Genomic DNA, 17,230 nt, shown 5'->3' with positions numbered 1-17,230 from the left:
GTGACAAGGTGCTTCTTGGTGGGAAAGAAGAGGAGGTCGTCGCTCTGAAGGTGGATCTTGCGAAGGTGGATCTTGCGAAGGTGGCTGCAGCGAAGGCGGAGCTGGAGAAGAAGCTCGCGAAACTGAGTGAGTTGTCCTGTTTGAGCATAAGAAGGGATTCCTCAAGGAAGCTTTCCAGGCAAGGCTACTTGCTCCGGGAGTCGACCTCTCCGCTATGCATGTGGAGAAAGAGGTACGTTTCGGGAAGCTGGTGAAAGAAGACGACCTCCAGGACAACTCAAGTGAAAATGCCTCTGCCTAGGCCAATTTTGTAATAGCTTAGTTCATTTCATGTATCTTCTGTTCGGATTTATGCTTTTGAACTCGTAAACCCTGTTGTGTATATATCATTTTTCTGAGATTTCGTCTTTACGCTTTTGACGGTTTGAGTTTTGCGCTCATGTGTTAGGCTTAGATTTCGCCCGTATTTGTGGTTTGAGGACGCGGTTAAACTTGGTTTAGTTTAAAGCGGTTTACCTCTAGGTTTAAACTCGACCTCCATTTGAGATAGAAAATTCGTACTAAGGTTCGAACTCGACCTTTGGTAAGATGGAGCAATTGATGCTGAGGTTCGGACTCGACTTCGGGTAGGGTAGAGTAGTTTATGCCAAGGTTCGAATTCGACCTTTGGTGAGATGGAATGATTTATACCGAGATTCAAAATCGGCCTCTGTGTAAGATAAAAATAATGTGTACCGGGGTTCGTACTCGACCTCGGGTTAAAGTGAGATATTTCGCAATGGGGTTCGAACTCGACCTCAGCGAAAAGTAAGATGATTTGCAACAAGGTTCGAACTCGACCTCGGCTTGAAATAAAATTATTCGTATCAAGGTTCGAACTCGACCTCGACTTAAGCTAACACATTCGATAATAAAACAGAGTAGAATGAAGAAGTGATGATTGGAATGAGTCATTTTATTAATGTTATGTGTGCCTCGTTAAAAACCCTCTCAACTAAAACCCATTTTTCTATTTTTTGGGACAAAAGACTGAGGCGGGAAAAGAGTGCATAGCTCATTCTTACAATTTTAGCTGAAATAAAACTTGAGATGCGTGGCATTTTAAGTCCGCAGGATGACTTTGCCGCTGAGTTCTTCTAGTCGTTATGCCCCATTTTCTAAGTCTTCTACGACTCGGAATGGGCCACCCCAGTTGGGTGCAAGCTTTCCTTCTGATGTGTCTCTCCGTACTTCGCCTAACAGTCGCCACACCAAGTCACCAACTCGGAAAGAGCGAGGCCGCACTCGCGTATTATATCTTCTGGAAGCTCGGAGTTTGCAGGCTTCTTCATGAATCCGAGCTTCGTCTCTAAGCTCGTCAATCAGGTCAAGGTCGGCTGCTATCTCTTGAGCGTTCTTCTCGCTGTTGAAGACTTGGCGTCGATGAGATGTCTCCCCAACTTCCACTGAGATCATGGCGTCAGCTCCATAAGTTAGCCTTTAAGGCGTTTCCTGCGTCATTGATTGGGGGGTGCAATGGTACGCCCAGAGGATGCTGGGAAGTTCGTCAGCCCATTGTCCCTTAGCACTCCCTAGCCGCTTCTTGAGCTCTCGGAGTATCACCTTGTTTGCAGCATTGGCTTGGCCATTGGTCTGTGGATGTTCCACCGAGGTCGGGAGGTGCTTAATTCCAAGTTCCTGAAGGAAGTCTTCGAAGCTCTGCGTAATGAATTATTGGCCATTATCGGTGACAAGGGGATGCGGAATTTCGAACCTGCATATGATGCTCTTCCAGGTGAACTTCTATACATTCTTAGTGGTGATCTTGGCAAGTGGGCATGCCTCGATCCACTTGGTGAAATAGTCGATTGCCACCAAGAGGAATTTGAGCTGACCCTTTGCAGGGGGAACGGTCTTAGGATGTCCATTCCCACTGGGCGAAAAGCCACGGCGACATCATCTAGTGGAGAGCTTCGGGTGGCTGTCGATGCGTATTGCCGAACTGTTGGCACTCTTTTCATTTTTGCACGTAGGCTTGGCAATCCGACTTCAAAGTAGGCCAGTAGTATCCAGCTCGGAGTACCCTGGTCGCCATCAAGCGTGCTCCGGAGTGCATGCCACATATACCTCGGTGGATCTCCTCGACGACATAAGCAGCTTGAGGTGCAGTCAAGCATTTGAGCAATGGGGTGGAGATGCCACGTTTGAACAGTTCGTCTCCGACAATTACGAACTTAGCCGACCTTATCCTCATCTTCCGAGCTTCATCTTTATCGTCGGGTAAAACTCCTGCCTTCAAATAGTTCTAGATGCCTGTCATCCATCCTTGTTCTTCGCTATCGCTGGTGTTGACGACCTTGTCATCTAACCTGGGTGAATGCAGGGTCTCTTGGATGATGGTCCGATGCTATCCAGGGCGTTTGGTACTAGCGAGCTTTGATAGGAGGTCGGCTCTGGTATTTTGCTCTCGCGGTACGTGATGTATAGTGAACTCGTCGAAGGACGAGATCTGCTGTGATGCCACGTGGAAATACCGTTGCAGAAGAACATCATTGGCTTGGTATGTCCCGCTGAGCTGCTCTACCATGAGTTTTGAGTCATTGTTGCAACTCACTCTTCGTGCTCCGAGATCGTGAGCTAACCTTAGCCCTGCGAGAAGTGCTTCGTACTCCGCTTGGTTGTTTGTCACTTTGAAGCCAAACTTGAGAGATTGCTCCAAGGTGACTTGATTTGGACCTTCCAGAATAATACCTGCACCACCACCCTTAGAATTGGAGGACCCATCAACATGTAAGATCCATACCTGTTGTTCGTCGGCCGAGGTTGGAGTTAGTTCGGCCACGAAGTCTGCCAGGCATTGGGCTTTGAGGGGGCCACGACTTTCGTATTTGATGCCGAACTCGGACAACTCTACTGACCACGATATCATCCGTCCGGTGAGCTCTGGCTTTCGCAAGATTTGTCTGATTGGGTAGTCGGTTTTGATGACCACCTGGTGGCTTGGAAAGTAAGGTCGGAGATGCCGAGCCGCGGTGACAAGTGCCAATGCCAGCTTCTCAAACATTTGGTACCGTTTCTCCGTGTCTTGGAGCACTCGGCTGATAAAGTAGATCGGCGTCTGCACTTTCTAGTGCTCTTGTACTATCACTGCGCTGATTGTGCCTTTTGCCGCGGCCAAATAGAGGAGGAGGTTGGCTTTGTGATCCGGCCTCTGTATGATTGGTGGAGTTGTGAGGAAGGCTTTAAAGCTCTTGAAAGCCTCTTCGCATTGGTCCGTCCACTCGAAATTCTTTGGCTTTCGCAACAGGGTGAAGATGGGCCCTGCCTTCTCCGCCAACCAGGGGATAAAACGGGAAAGGGAGACCAACCTTCTTGCCAGGCGTTGGACGTCTTTCACGGTTTGAGGGCTCTGCATCTGGATTTTTGCACTTCTCCGGGTTGGCCTCTATCCCCCTGCTAGTAATCATAAAACCAAGGAATTTACCTCCCTGGACGCTGAAGACGTACTTTTCCGGGTTGAGGCGCATGTTGTGTTTCCTGATCAGGCTGAACAGCTCGACTTGGTCGACAACATGACTTTCGGCCGAAGTGGTTTTGACCACCATGTTGTCGACGTAAACCTCCATGTATCGCCCAATCTGTTGGTGAAAAACTTTGTCCATCAGCCGCTAGTAGGTGGCCCCTGCGTTTTTAAGACCAAATGGCATCACCCGGTAACAATAGTTGGCGTGGTCGGTGATGAACGATATATGCACCTCATCTGGTGGGTACATTATGATCTGGTTGTACTCGGAGTAAGCGTCAAGGAAGCTGAAAGTCACATGTATACTCATTTATCATGCAATGATATCATGGACTCGACTCATAAATGCATGTGGCGCCAGTCACATGTCTCATCACATATCTCATCATTTCATCATTGGTTACCCAAGGTACACCTTGTTAGCCTGTTACATCACCGGTGACCCTAAGGTACACCTTGTTAGCTTGTTACATCACCAGTGACCCTAAGGTACACCTTGTTAGCTTGTTACATCACCAGTGACCCTAAGGTACACTTTGTTAGCTTGTTACATCACCAGTGACCCTAAGGTACACCTTGTTATCTTGTTACATCACCAGTGCCCCTAAGGTACACCTTGTTAGCTCATAAATGCAAATGATGCATGTCATTCAAAATCCTATGCATTCTCATATCACATTATCATGTCTCATCCTCATATAATATCATCATGTCTCATCCTCATGTGTCATCATCATGTCTCGTCACCATGTCACATCATTATATCACATCATCATAGCACATCATCATAGCATATTCACAATTTTCACAGTAGCATATTTCATTCACATCATGTCTCATCATCATGTGTTCATATTTCACACAGTCATTCTTATAATTATTCCTCTTAGGGTTTCGCATAGGAACCCACAAAGCACTCTAATTCATATAAAAACTTATCTAATTTTGAAATTGAATACATATTTACACTCTACATCACAATAGGAACGTAACAGAACATTCAGAAAGAAAAACAGAAAACATTCATATTTTTCCTGTTTTCTCATAGGGTTTCCCGTAGGAACCAATAAAGCATTCTAATTCATATCAAAACATCTTTATTTTCAAAGTTAATCACATACTCATACATCACATCCAACAAGGAACACAACAGAACAATCAGAAGGAAAAATAGAAAACATTTATATTTTTCCCTTTTTTTCTCATGGGTTTCCCGTAGGAACCCACAGAGCACTCTAATTCATATAAATATATTCATTTTCAAAATTAACCACATACTCATGCATCACATCCAACAAGAAACACAACAAAGTAATCAGAAGGCAAAACAAAAATATTCATACTTTGCATGTTCCTAGAAGCATGCATCAAGCAAGGGATTGGGTGCCAATACGACTACCCAACAATTATTCCCACACCCCGAGCGAGGTTTCTCACTCTTCCCTTACTTGGATGAGCAGAAGATGAATGATCTTGGTGTGATCTAAGATCGTTCCTGAGTACTCTTCCTTAGAGCTCTTTGTTTCTCCTTTTTTTTTTCCTAATCCTTCAGAATGCAAATAAGATAGATAGGGTTAACGCTACCTGACTCCTTTCATAAAATTAATCCATTGGGCTGGGTCAACCCAACCCATTTTCCTTCTCTTCTAACCCACTTCTCTTTTTTCTCAAAATAATTAAATAAAATAAATACATGTATATTATAAAATATTTTTCCTCTATAATAATAATATATTTCTGACCCAAAATATAATAATATAATTTCAATAACAAAATATCATATAAAATCAACCTTCTCTTAAAACATATAAATATTTATTCAAAAATGCTAATAAAAATACTTATTTAATACGTACAAAATAATTGTCCAAAACAATAATTATTTAAAACGTACAAAATAATATTCCTCTATAATTATTAAAATAATTATGACCAAATACCATATAATAATAATAATAATAATAATAATAACCTATTTGAAAATTAGGGTGTTACAGATTTAAGATAAATAAATATATTAAATTAATTAATAATTTATATTTAAAATGTTAAAATTTAATTTATAAGTATGTAATAAATAAATATTTATAATTTTATAAATTATATTATCATTATAAATTATAAAAATAAATAATTTAATTTATAATTTTAAATAAAAATAAGTAGATTTGTTAATTATAAAATTAAGTATATATAAATAAAGATTAATTAAATATATTATTTTTTTTATTATTATTCGTAATATAATTATTATATTTTTATAGTAATCTAAAGGTTGGATTTACAAAATTCACATTTAATATAAAGTTATTGAGCGGTGTGTAATACTTAATAAAAGTTACACTAGTGTTAGTATAATAATAATAATAATAATAACCTATTTGAAAATTAGGGTATTACAGATTTAAGATAAATAAATATATTAAATTAATTAATAATTTATATTTAAAATATTAAAATTTAATTTATAAGTATGTAATAAATAAATATTTATAATTTTATAAATTATATTATCATTATAAATTATAAAATTAAATAATTTAAATGATAATTTTAAATAGAAATAAGTAGATTGTTAATTATAAAAGTAAGTACATATAAATAAAGAATAATTAAATATATTATTATTATTATTATTATTATTATTATTATTCGTAATATAAAATTATTATATTATTATTATAGTACAAGAATGAGATTGTATAGTTGAGGATGACTAAAATGAATTAATTTGTACAAATTATACTGATTACATGCATACACATTTCAGTAGTTTATCTCATCAGAACTTCACAGTTAAGAGTGCTTGACCTGGAGTAATGAAGGGATGGATGACCTTCTGTGAAGTTTCCCAGAAATTGCGCAAGTAAGGATAAAATACGCTAAAAAATGAAATGTCGTGAAATAGAACCCTTGAGAGGCCAAATATGAGGGTTGTTACATTAATAAATTTATTAAAATTAAACAAAAAAATATCGAATAGAAATTTCCATAAAAAATTTTGACAAAATTTTTCGTCAGAAATTTCTGACAGAATTTTCTGTCAGAAATTTCTGACGGAATTTTCTGACAGAATTTTCTGTCAAAAATTTCTGACATAATTTTTTGACAGAATAAAATATTTTCGATGGATTTTTTTCCATGCCCTTTTTTCCAATGGATTAAAATCTGTCGAAAATCCTTAATTCTGTCAGAAATTTACTTATTTCTGTCGGAAATTTCCGTAAAAAATTAGCATTTTTCTTGTAGTGCATGAACGACTATAACTGCTTCAATGGACACTTGCAACGGGCAAATTCTACAAGATAATATATATCACTACTTCAAACCTTGAAAGGCAGGTTTTTGGTTTTGCAATTTTAACAAAAGTGAGATCAAGCCCATGAAGCAACGAAAACAGAGATAGAGCGTCTAGAGTCAAATGTACCATAGTGTATTCATCTCTGTAGACTAAGGAGCTCTAAACTTGTGCATCTTAGGAACATGAACCTTAGTGAGTGTACCAACTTATGTATCCTCTCTATGAGAGTAACCCAAACACTCAAACTAAACCAGTCTATCTGTCATTTGTAAAGCTTGAAGAGGCTAGGGAAAGAATACTTGTAAAGTCTGGAGAGGCTTGTCAAAGAATACTTACTACGAGCCAGAAGTGGCTGATTAAAGAATACTAGCGCTAGTGAGTGAAGTTGGCAAGCCAGGAGGTGCTCGAGAATACTCATTGTGAGCCAGAAGTGGCTGATCAAAGAATACTAGCGCTAATGGTGAAGTTAGCGGGCCAGGAGTTGGTCGACAATACTCACTAGGAGCCAGAAGTGGCTGAGTAAAGAATACTAGCATCTATGAGTGAAGCTGACGAGCCAGGAGTGGTTAAAAATACTTGGGACCAGGAGTGGTCGTGACCTGGGTGGTCTATAATTGAAGGAGACTAGACGTAGCTCAGCTTGACCGAACTAGTATAAAAATAATTGCACTATGCCTTAATATTTTCAGACGCACTTTGTTTGGTTGATCTAATATACTGAAAACTTCATCTAATGCTTATTGTCGATTAAAACTATCTTCAGACGAAAATCATACTCGTTCAAACTTGTTATCCTAAAGAATGGTTTTTGTTTAAGAAGTATTTTCTCTAAGCAGACGATGAAACTCCCAGACGTAAAATTATTTAGTTAAACCAATCCTGGGTAGTTTCTATTCAGCATTCACTAACATTATTTTACTGGACGAAAGAGAGCCTTACTGTGAAAATGTTTTTAAATTTCCTTTGTTCACACACACATATTCAACCCCCCCTTCTATGTGTTTTTCACTAAACTTCATACCCAAGAAGAGATCAGGAACAAATTCCCTTACATCATAGTTGTTTGGATTTACACAACTACGTACGGGGAAAAAATATTTATTTGTATACAAAGTCACGTGAGGGAATGGGTAGAGGAGGAACTTTATAGTGCTATTGGTAAATTTACAATTATTTATGTTTGAAGAATCAATATTTTCATTAATTTCTATGTGTATTGAGGATTAGAAATATGCGAACAAGTAGGGAAGATGATGATCTGGGAACGATATTGTAGAAACGTGCCTATGAGTTAGGTTTTGGAAAAATTCGGGGTTTTCCTATTTGAGTTAAGATTCTATAAAACTGATGATTCAATCGGGTTTTATATTGATTTATAAATAGGATAGTTATATTATTTGGTAAAATTAATGATTTAAATGATAATTGGATTTATTGGGATGTGCTCTATAAGTTATGATTCTTGTACATTGATGAACACTCTTAATTATATGAATTAATGAGTAATTGGGAGATTTTACTTATGGATGTACCTTAGTATTTTTGTAATATCCTTCTGTGTGATTAAACAAATCAATTTTCATTTGTTGGGTTAGAAATTAAACACTTGGGGCTATAATTTAGACTCTAGAATCGTGTAAAAATGTTAAGAATTGATTGATTTATGCAAGTTATAAGTTCAATCTCCATTATAATGCGTGAAATATTAAGTTTTGTATTGTTATCCATGCGATATGACCTTAAAGACATTTTTAGGCTTTGTGTTATTCACAAAAGTTGTAGCTTTGGGTGTTAGCTTTCTAATGGCTTTGAAATCACTCAAAATGGATGTGTATAACTCATGTTATGATCAATATAGTGAGTAGAGATCAAGCTATCAGGATTAATGGTGCCCAACCTGGGTATTCTATTTTAGTTTGCATTTTTGATGTTTTGCGACCCCCTTTATGGCATGTTTGTGATACTTTATGATTTCTTAGTGATGCTTTATGATACTTATGATATGATTGAATGAGTTTGATGTGTGATTGTGAAATATGGTATTATATTGATGGATTTTGATGATGGTTGTAAAACGTATGATGTCCAATAATAACTATTGTATGAAGAGGTATAAATGGTGTGTGTGATCGAGGCCATACTTGATCAAATGAAATGTGATTTTTGTAGTACTAGGAAGTGACTCCTAGGTCGTCTCTCTTAAGGAGTAGCAAGCCAAGCAAAGGTTCTCGCAGTACACAATAACCACATGAATGGGGGGTTTCATATTCGAAATAAAATCCAGCGCATGAATAGTAAACCAATAAAACAGTGATTGAATGCATGTGAATAGTAACTTTCTTACTCAGTTGCAACACTCATGTCATTGGTTTGAAATACTACCCTACTGATCTAAACCTCAGTTCAAGTCTGAATAACCACTAAGTATCATTACCATCATTGAACACATACAAGTGAAGCATTAGCATGTATCCTATCTTTATTCACGAGATTAAGCAAACCGTGGGCAAAGCAAACCAGTTAAGTTGAAAACAAAACCATTAAGCATGGAAACAAGCTCGTGACCAACATAACAAATTAATAAGGAATAAGGACTAGAACGCAGAGACACATTAAACTGAATACACCTCAATGGTGCATAACATACTGAGTCCGAGAGTAATACAACTTAGCCTTCCATGGAACTGGAAGACACATCAGAATAACAATGGAGGAAGAGAAGAAGAAGAAGAAGAAGCTACAACAATGAAAATACAAGAAAAATGGCCTTTCCCCCAGCAGAAGAAGAGGAAAACCAAAATACAAATATGGTGTGTCTTTCAATCTCGTTTAAAACCCAAAATAGGGGTGGCGGCTATCACTAGGTTTCCATCACCACTCTGACCTAAAAACCTTACTTCCCTCCTTGTCCCCCTCTGAAAATTAGATACATTAAGTTCAAATTATTGGGCTGGTCCATACAAACAAGAAAATAAAAATAAAGAGAAAACTGGAATGGGGTGTTGAAGTAAGTCCACGTGGTAGTGCTCCTAGTCTATTAAGTGCTCCAAAATAATAAAATATTTTGGAATAATAAAATATTCTGCAGGTGATTATGAAATTAGTTAGGCTAATAAATCTAATTAAAGGCAATTTAGAATTAATAGCCCAATAAACCTCAAAATAATAAAATATGGCAGGAGAAAATAATTAGGCACTAACAACATTTAATAGGAGCTCACAAAAGTAAGAAGATGCATGAAAAATATGGTTCATCAGTGTGCTGGATGAAATGAAAATTAATTGTGAATTAATGACTGATGTGTATGTGGAGGTTTTGCAAGATATGTGTATGACTTATTGTGGAAATGTTAGTTATGCATGTGATGTGCAATTAATTTGTGGACTATGATGTGATGATTGGGCACAGTTGTATGTGTGACATTGGGTCGTAAGAGTGTGCACGTGATACTGTGTTATTTATGTGTTATTATGGGCATGGTCATATGCGTGATACAATACTATGTGTCGGTACAGTCGTATGCATAATATTAGTGCCGATAGTGGAATGCATTGGCACAGTCGTGTGCATACATGATGTTGGGCATAATATGCGACAGTAGGGCCGTGTATGTAATACAGTGTTGGATGTGACATGGTGCATATGTGCAATTTGTTTATATTTACATATGTGGATTGTGATGAGATGATGAAACATGTGGATTGTGATGAGATGATGGAATATGTGGATTTGAGAAATGATGTTGAACATGTTTGAATGATGAATGTTGTGTTTATGGATTACATTGCTTTGAGATTATTGTGAAATTTCGTGATGTTTTTTCTATATAAATATCTTTTTTTGTCATCGTACGTTTGTGATTATTTTTAGGTGAGGAAGATGTGTACATGAGTGGCATTCAAGGTGCCAATAATTGAGTCATGGGAGTGCTCTAATAGTGTGACATTAGGGCAAGGGTCTTCTAAGACTTTAATTTTTATTATAATTGAAGTTTTTACATTTCCTTTGAAACTATTTAAGAACTTATTTGCTTTCTAAACTTTATTTTAAATTGAACGGATATTGGAAAAATATTTTGTTTTGGAGATGTGAACCATTTTACCTGTGTTGGAGTAACATTTTTTATATATTATTTTATACATGTATTGAGGTAGAATGGCTATCACATTTAGTGGTATCAGAGCATGTTGATTCATTCGGCCGTGAGATATAAGTTTGTTATGCTTGTGTGATGTTTGATGGTGTAAATGATTTTTTGATTTGAATAAATTTTTCTATTGACTTGATGAGTGACTATTGACTTGATGTGTGACTATTGACTTTGAGCATAGGATTCTTCTATTCCTTGTTGTTTTGAGGGGGAGCGAAATTTTGAAGAATCTGGATGTTAAATTTAGGTGTTGAGTTTGGATGTTTTGAAGAGCCCAAAGGTTAGTGCCTGTATTGCATATGGTTGTTTTATGGAATTTAAGGTCTAATTGGTGTTTGGAATTGAAAGGGGGTTGGTCTTATTCAAGAATTTATGACTATTTTGCAGGCATGTGTATGCAGTTTCATTTTGGATTGCATATGGGTTTCATTTCAGTTTTTGGAATCTTTCGTGTTACATATATGAGTGTTTTTGGTTTAGGATTATAGTGGAAAGCTTGGATATGAATTTGAGGTGGAAATGAGTGAGTTTGAATGTGTTTTAAGGTATTTTTGTAGCCTAGGATGTTGGTAGACTCTTTTGCTCTTTGGTGGAAGGGATGTTTTCGTTGTAGTTTTGTCATGCCAGTACGAGTATTTTATTGACCGAATCATATTTTTTGATCTTCATGAAAATTGTAGAATTTGATGTTATCTTTCCAATAGCACCGGAATCATGTAAAATGGAGGTCTAAAACCCCAATTATGGCTGTTTTAGTGAATAGAGGTTGAGTTGTCAGTGCTGATTATATCAGTTGCGGTTTTTGAAATTTTTAGCTAAGTAGATGATATTTTTAGAATTTCATGTCTTCATAAGAATTGTAGCTTACCCTCTTTAATTTCTTTTGAGATAGGTTTGAGATTAATTGGATGAGTATAACTCTTTATGTGTTATTTTCTTTGACAGGTTGAAGGGAGATATATACAGTTATGATGTTTTGAGTTGTTATGCAATGTAAGCATGAACACTGATTTTGTTATGATGTTCTAAGGTGTTATCATGTGGATTGAAAAGTTGTTTGAGTTTGATTGGTGCTATGAGGTAAAGTTGGTTCATATACATGTTATATGGTGTAAATGGTGATTGATTCATATAAATGCTTAGGGATGAGATATATGAATGTTTAAACATAGGTTCTAAAATGATTTGATATGCATGTATGTTAATGTGAGGATAGATGACCTTGTGAATCAATTAGTGGGTACTTGTGAGTTAACAAGATTGATCTTAGGTTTAAATATCATTAGATTAGAATGAAGGGTGAGGATATACCTAAGACAACTTTTAGGAGACGTTATGGGCACTATAAGCATATAGTAATGCCTTTTGGTGTGATGAATCACTACAAGAAAAATACAAAATAGCGACCGAAATTAGCGACCGAAATTTTGCGACCGAATAATTTAGAGACTGATTTAGCGACGGAATTTGATCAGTCGCTGTTTAGCGACGGAATTAGCGACGGATTTTATCAGTAGCAATAAAATCGGTCGCTAAATCAGTCGCTGTTTAATTTTGTTTCATGAGAACGTAGTTTGCGACGGAATTAGTGACCAATTTTGAAAAAATTATCAAAAAATTGCTCTTTTGAAATTTTTAGCGACCGATTAAATTTCGGTAGCTAAACAATACAAACAAACTAAGCGACAGAATTAAAATCGGCCGCTAAATGTTTTTTATTAAATTTTATAAATAGACTAAAATTACACTTTTCATTAAAGTTACACAGCCAGGTTTCGATCCCGGGTCCTGTAGGCAACCATGGGCCAACTACGAAACCACTACGCCAGTTTGATTCATTGATATAATATTGAAAGTAATTATATATATATATATATATATATATATATATATATATATATATATATATATATAATACAGAAGCTTATAATTTTTATTTTCTTATAATTTAATATTAGATTTCTTTTAATTATAAAATATAGTAAATAAAATCTAAAATTTGTATCAGATTCTTTGATAAAAATATTTAATTAAATTTTAAAAAAATATTTAATTATAATCTTTTGATTTAATACTGGATTTGTTTTGATTATAATATTTTAATGTGTTTTATTTGAAATATCAGTTAAAATATTTTATTATCTTTTCATTTTACTTTATTGTAAAATAATTAGAATATTTAATTTAGTATCATTAAAAAAATAACCATTATAAGATTTAATTTATTTAATTTCATTATTTATTATAATACTTTTAGTTACTGTATTGATATAAAAATATATTTAAATAAAATATATTTTAAAATTTTAATTAATTTATTATCATTCACTTACTTTATTAAAAAGTGATAAAATATAATTTATTTTCAATTAATTTAATAAAATAAAAACTTTAAAATATATATTTAAAATCTGTAATAATTTCTTAAATACAAATATTTAATTAATTTTAATATATACTAAATTTAATATTAGAAAATTTATTAAGATTTTAGTTATAATTTTTATTATCTTTTGATTTAATATTGGATTTCTTTTGATTATAAAACATAGTAAATAAAATCTAAAATCTAAAAATATTTAATTACTTTTAATATATAATAAATTTAATATCAAATTATTTATTATGATTTGAATTATAATTTTTATAATCTTTTGATTTAATATTAGATATGTTTTGATTATAAAGTATAATAAATAAAATCTAAAATCTGTAGCAATTTTTTTATACAAATATTTAATATCAGAATATTTATTATAATTTTAGTTATAATTTTTATTATCTTTTGATTTAATATTGGATTTCTTTTGATTATGAAAGATAGTAAATAAAATCTAAAATTTGTATGAGTTTGTTTGATAAAAATGTTTAATTAATTTTAATATATAATAAATTTAATATCAAAATATTTACTTGGATTTGAGTTATAATTTTTATAATCTTTTGATTTAATATTGGATTTTATTGATTATAAAACATAATATAAAAAAATCTAAAATCTAGAACAATTTCTTTGATACAAATATGTAATTAATTTTAATATATAATAAATTTAATATCATAATATTTATTATAATTTTAGTTATGATTTATATAATCTTTTGATTTAATATTAAATTTCTTTTGATTATAATATTTTAATATATTTTATTTGAAATATCAATTAATATATTTTATTATATTTTTATTTTAATTTATTATAAACTAATTAGAATATTTAATTTAGTATTATGAAAAAAATAACCATTATAAGATTTAATTTATTTAATTTTATTATTTATTATAATACTTTTTAGTCACCGTATTGACTAAAAAATTATTTTTAAAAAAGTATATTTCAAAATTTTAATTAATTCATAAAAATAAAAAAAATTATTGTAAAAACTAATATTAAATAACTTAGTTAAAAAATGACTATAGTTAATAATTTAATGTAGAATTTGTTTAAAAAATGTTTTTGAAAAATCTGAAAATAAATAATAAAACACAATTGGTTCCCTCCCAAGCGCGCCCCAATCTGAAAAATCTGAAGTCACCACTCTCCCTCCTCCTCCACCTGCTCTCGTATTCTTCTTACGTTAGGGTTTTCATCTCACTTCAATCCCACGCTCTTTCTTCGCTTAACTCATCGCTTCTTTTCACTTTCAGCTGTTGGCCCCCAGGATAGGCTACTTGCCTTTGTTGATTTCGCTTTTGAAGCCTCACTTCAGCACCGCGCTTCCCCCTGGAGTTGACACCATTTGGTTTGAATACAATGCTTTTCTGCCTCGGCTTCGGCGCCGTGCGACGCGGCAGCGACGGCAGGCTCGACAGTGTCAGCGATTACTGCGTTCACCACTGCGTCTGTCCCATGGTCGTCGTGCGTTATCCCGACGATGTTGCCTCTGCCGCAGCGGAGGCGGTGGTCACGCGCGGTCAAGGAGGGCGACGAGGGCGAGGCCGTCATCCAGCCCGTGCCGCATAAGAAAGGTTAGGGTTGGGGTTAGAGTTAGGGTTTTTTGTGTTATTGATTGGTGGAGATTGTAATCGAGGTTTTGAATTGTTGTTTGCATTTGTCTGCAATTAATTTCCTGCAATATTTGTATTTGACTTCAATTTCTTGCAATATTTGCATTTGTCTGCAATTTCGTTGGTTTTAAATTACTGTTTGGATTTTTCTGCATTTTAATGTTATATTTGCATCTGCCTACAATGCAAATATAGCATTGCATTCTTTCTTATGCGTTTTTTGATGATATGGGATGGCTAATGCATGCAAATTGTTTGTGATATGGTTGGACTTGTTTTTCTCTAAATTTTGGCTTCTGTTAGGGAGGCTAAGAGAAGAGATTGCATTCTTTGTGATTATCAACCAATCACTATGGCTTGTTGTTGTGAGTACAGCGAGCCATGTCTACAAGTGAAATCCCTGCCTGTTGTGGTTCCATGTTGAAGTTTGTTTCTCCATTGTGTTGTGAATTTGGAAACTAAGATATTAAGTTACTGAACTTTGCAGTTGCCATTCATTGTGCATGCTTGATAAACTTATTGTTGGCTTGTTTCAATATTGTGCCTTTTGGATTTGGAGTAAATGCAAATCAGTGTTGATTGTTAAATAAAGACATCGTTTTCTAAAAAAAGTGTGTAAACCATGGTGATGGATTATCATTGTTGTGTATGGTTTTCCATTTTTCATTGTTTAATATCTGATGTAACTGTCTCAATACAGAATTTGGTGAGCTTTGCAAGAGTGTTGAAATACATGGCTCAGTATGTTGATCTAGTTTTTTTTTTTTTTGAATTTCTTGGTTTTGTCATGTGTATCAAGCAATTCAACTCTGGATGATGGATGAAAACTGGATAGTATTATGTTAATTTGAATATTTAATGCATTGCTCGGATTGGATGTGGTTTCAATTAATTAGTTTCTCTCAAAATATCATTTTAAGTATGCTTTCCTTATTTTTAGAGCCTTCTAACAAAGATTGATGTGATTTATATAATTTAGAGTTATATCTGCACTTTGATTTCAAGATGTCCCACAGCATTGTTGATGTTTGGTTTTCTACTTCATTAATACATTTATGCTGATTGAGAAATTGAAGTTGACTTCATATTTATTGGTTGCTTTGGGCAGAGGATTAGTTGGAGCCAACTCATCACTTCAACCCTGTCTCTGAAGGTATGCTCTTAGTCCCTTTTTGTCCCTACTTTGTGCAATTGAAATGTTAAAAGAGTTTGTTTTATATTTGTCATTGGATGGGGTCTGGTGCTTTATTCTGCTCTTTGTTCTTTTTGTTTGGGCCCGTATTGCTTGCTGACTATTAGCTAACAACCGATGATGCTGTTTTTTCTTTAAGCTTTCATGTGAAATATCTTGATAAATCTCAGGCATCTTAATTTGTTTTTCAATGGATACAGAATGTTTCTGATCCGAAGGGATTGGTGGAAATGGGTTGTAGAGTACACTTTAGAGGATATCCAAGTAATTTGTTGCTTCCCAGTGAAGGTGAAGACAGCGTGAAATGGAGCTTTATAAACTCATTAAAAGAGGTCAGTTGTGTGATTTCTTCTGTGTGTGCATCGAGTTTCTGGGAAGAAAGGAATGATGCTAATGGAGTAATGGACCAAAATATCTGTGATATTTGGCTGCTATAATAACTTCTATTTTGGTTATTTATAGGTTTATTCTCCTTTCCCTTTTTAGGCTCCTAGATTAGTGTACAATCTTTCCTATTTATTCTGCTACTGTTTAATTGTTTATGGTTTAACTATAAATTTTGATATTTATAATGTTACCTTTTATAATATTTGTAATGAGTTTTAAGAAATGCTCAGAAATTTGCATATTGATTTAAAAGTATATAAATTGAAGAAGTCATGTGAAATTATTATTCTCCTAAGATATATAGGATAGAAAATTATTCTTATAACTGGTGGGAACTTCTGAATTGATGCCTTTTGTCTCTTTCTTTATTCTCAGAGACAATTTTTTTAATGTTAACGTAACATTTTTCTTCATAATTGATTAGAAAAATTTATATTTACACAATCTGTGGTAATAAATTTCATATTATTATAAATTGTGTAATAAACTTATTGTTAATTTCATATTCGTTAACAGGTATAAATTTATAATTAAAAAAGAATTTAAAAATACTGGTATATTTTAGCGACTGAAATAGCGACCGAAATTATTTGTAGCTAATTCAAGTTATTAGCGATCGAAATAGTGACCACAACAATTGGTAGCTATTTCAAATTTTTAGCGACCGAAATAGCGATCGATTTTATCCG

At 34.2% G+C, this 17,230-nt stretch overlaps 2 protein-coding genes across 2 annotated transcripts; one reads left to right on the top strand and one right to left on the bottom strand.

The window, feature by feature from the left end:
* Nucleotides 1-2,386: 2,386 nt before the first annotated feature.
* On the bottom strand, nt 2,387-3,043 carry LOC145952075 (uncharacterized). The gene has a single exon (XM_083064296.1). It carries the CDS (start codon nt 3,041-3,043, stop codon nt 2,387-2,389), a length of 657 nt encoding a protein of 218 aa, XP_082920422.1.
* A 7,052-nt stretch (nt 3,044-10,095) lies between these two features.
* Nucleotides 10,096-16,751, top strand: LOC145952074 (uncharacterized). Its single transcript, XM_083064295.1, has 8 exons — nt 10,096-10,152; nt 11,303-11,341; nt 11,435-11,499; nt 11,900-11,947; nt 14,461-14,518; nt 14,603-14,923; nt 16,071-16,115; nt 16,355-16,751. Exons 1-8 carry the CDS (start codon nt 10,096-10,098, stop codon nt 16,589-16,591), a joined length of 870 nt encoding a protein of 289 aa, XP_082920421.1. The 3' UTR covers nt 16,592-16,751.
* Nucleotides 16,752-17,230: the final 479 nt, after the last annotated feature.

The sequence above is a fragment of the Cajanus cajan genome, chromosome 9 (genome assembly GCF_000230855.2).
Source record: "Cajanus cajan strain Asha chromosome 9, NIPB_CcT2T_4, whole genome shotgun sequence".
NCBI lineage: Eukaryota > Viridiplantae > Streptophyta > Magnoliopsida > Fabales > Fabaceae > Cajanus > Cajanus cajan.
The sequence above is the reverse complement of the archived record's forward strand: the minus strand, read 5'-3'. Positions and strand labels throughout refer to the sequence as shown.

Bases quoted from the DNA above. Each gene is read 5' to 3' on its own strand.
- LOC145952075 (XM_083064296.1), bottom strand. From the start codon at position 3,043: ATGTTTGAGAAGCTGGCATTGGCACTTGTCACCGCGGCTCGGCATCTC.
- LOC145952074 (XM_083064295.1), top strand. From the start codon at position 10,096: ATGACTGATGTGTATGTGGAGGTTTTGCAAGATATGTGTATGACTTAT. The intron at 11,500-11,899 runs GTATTTTTGTAG...TTTCTTTGACAG, and splicing joins GAGTTTGAATGTGTTTTAAG to GTTGAAGGGAGATATATACA. The intron at 16,116-16,354 runs GTATGCTCTTAG...CAATGGATACAG, and splicing joins CTTCAACCCTGTCTCTGAAG to AATGTTTCTGATCCGAAGGG.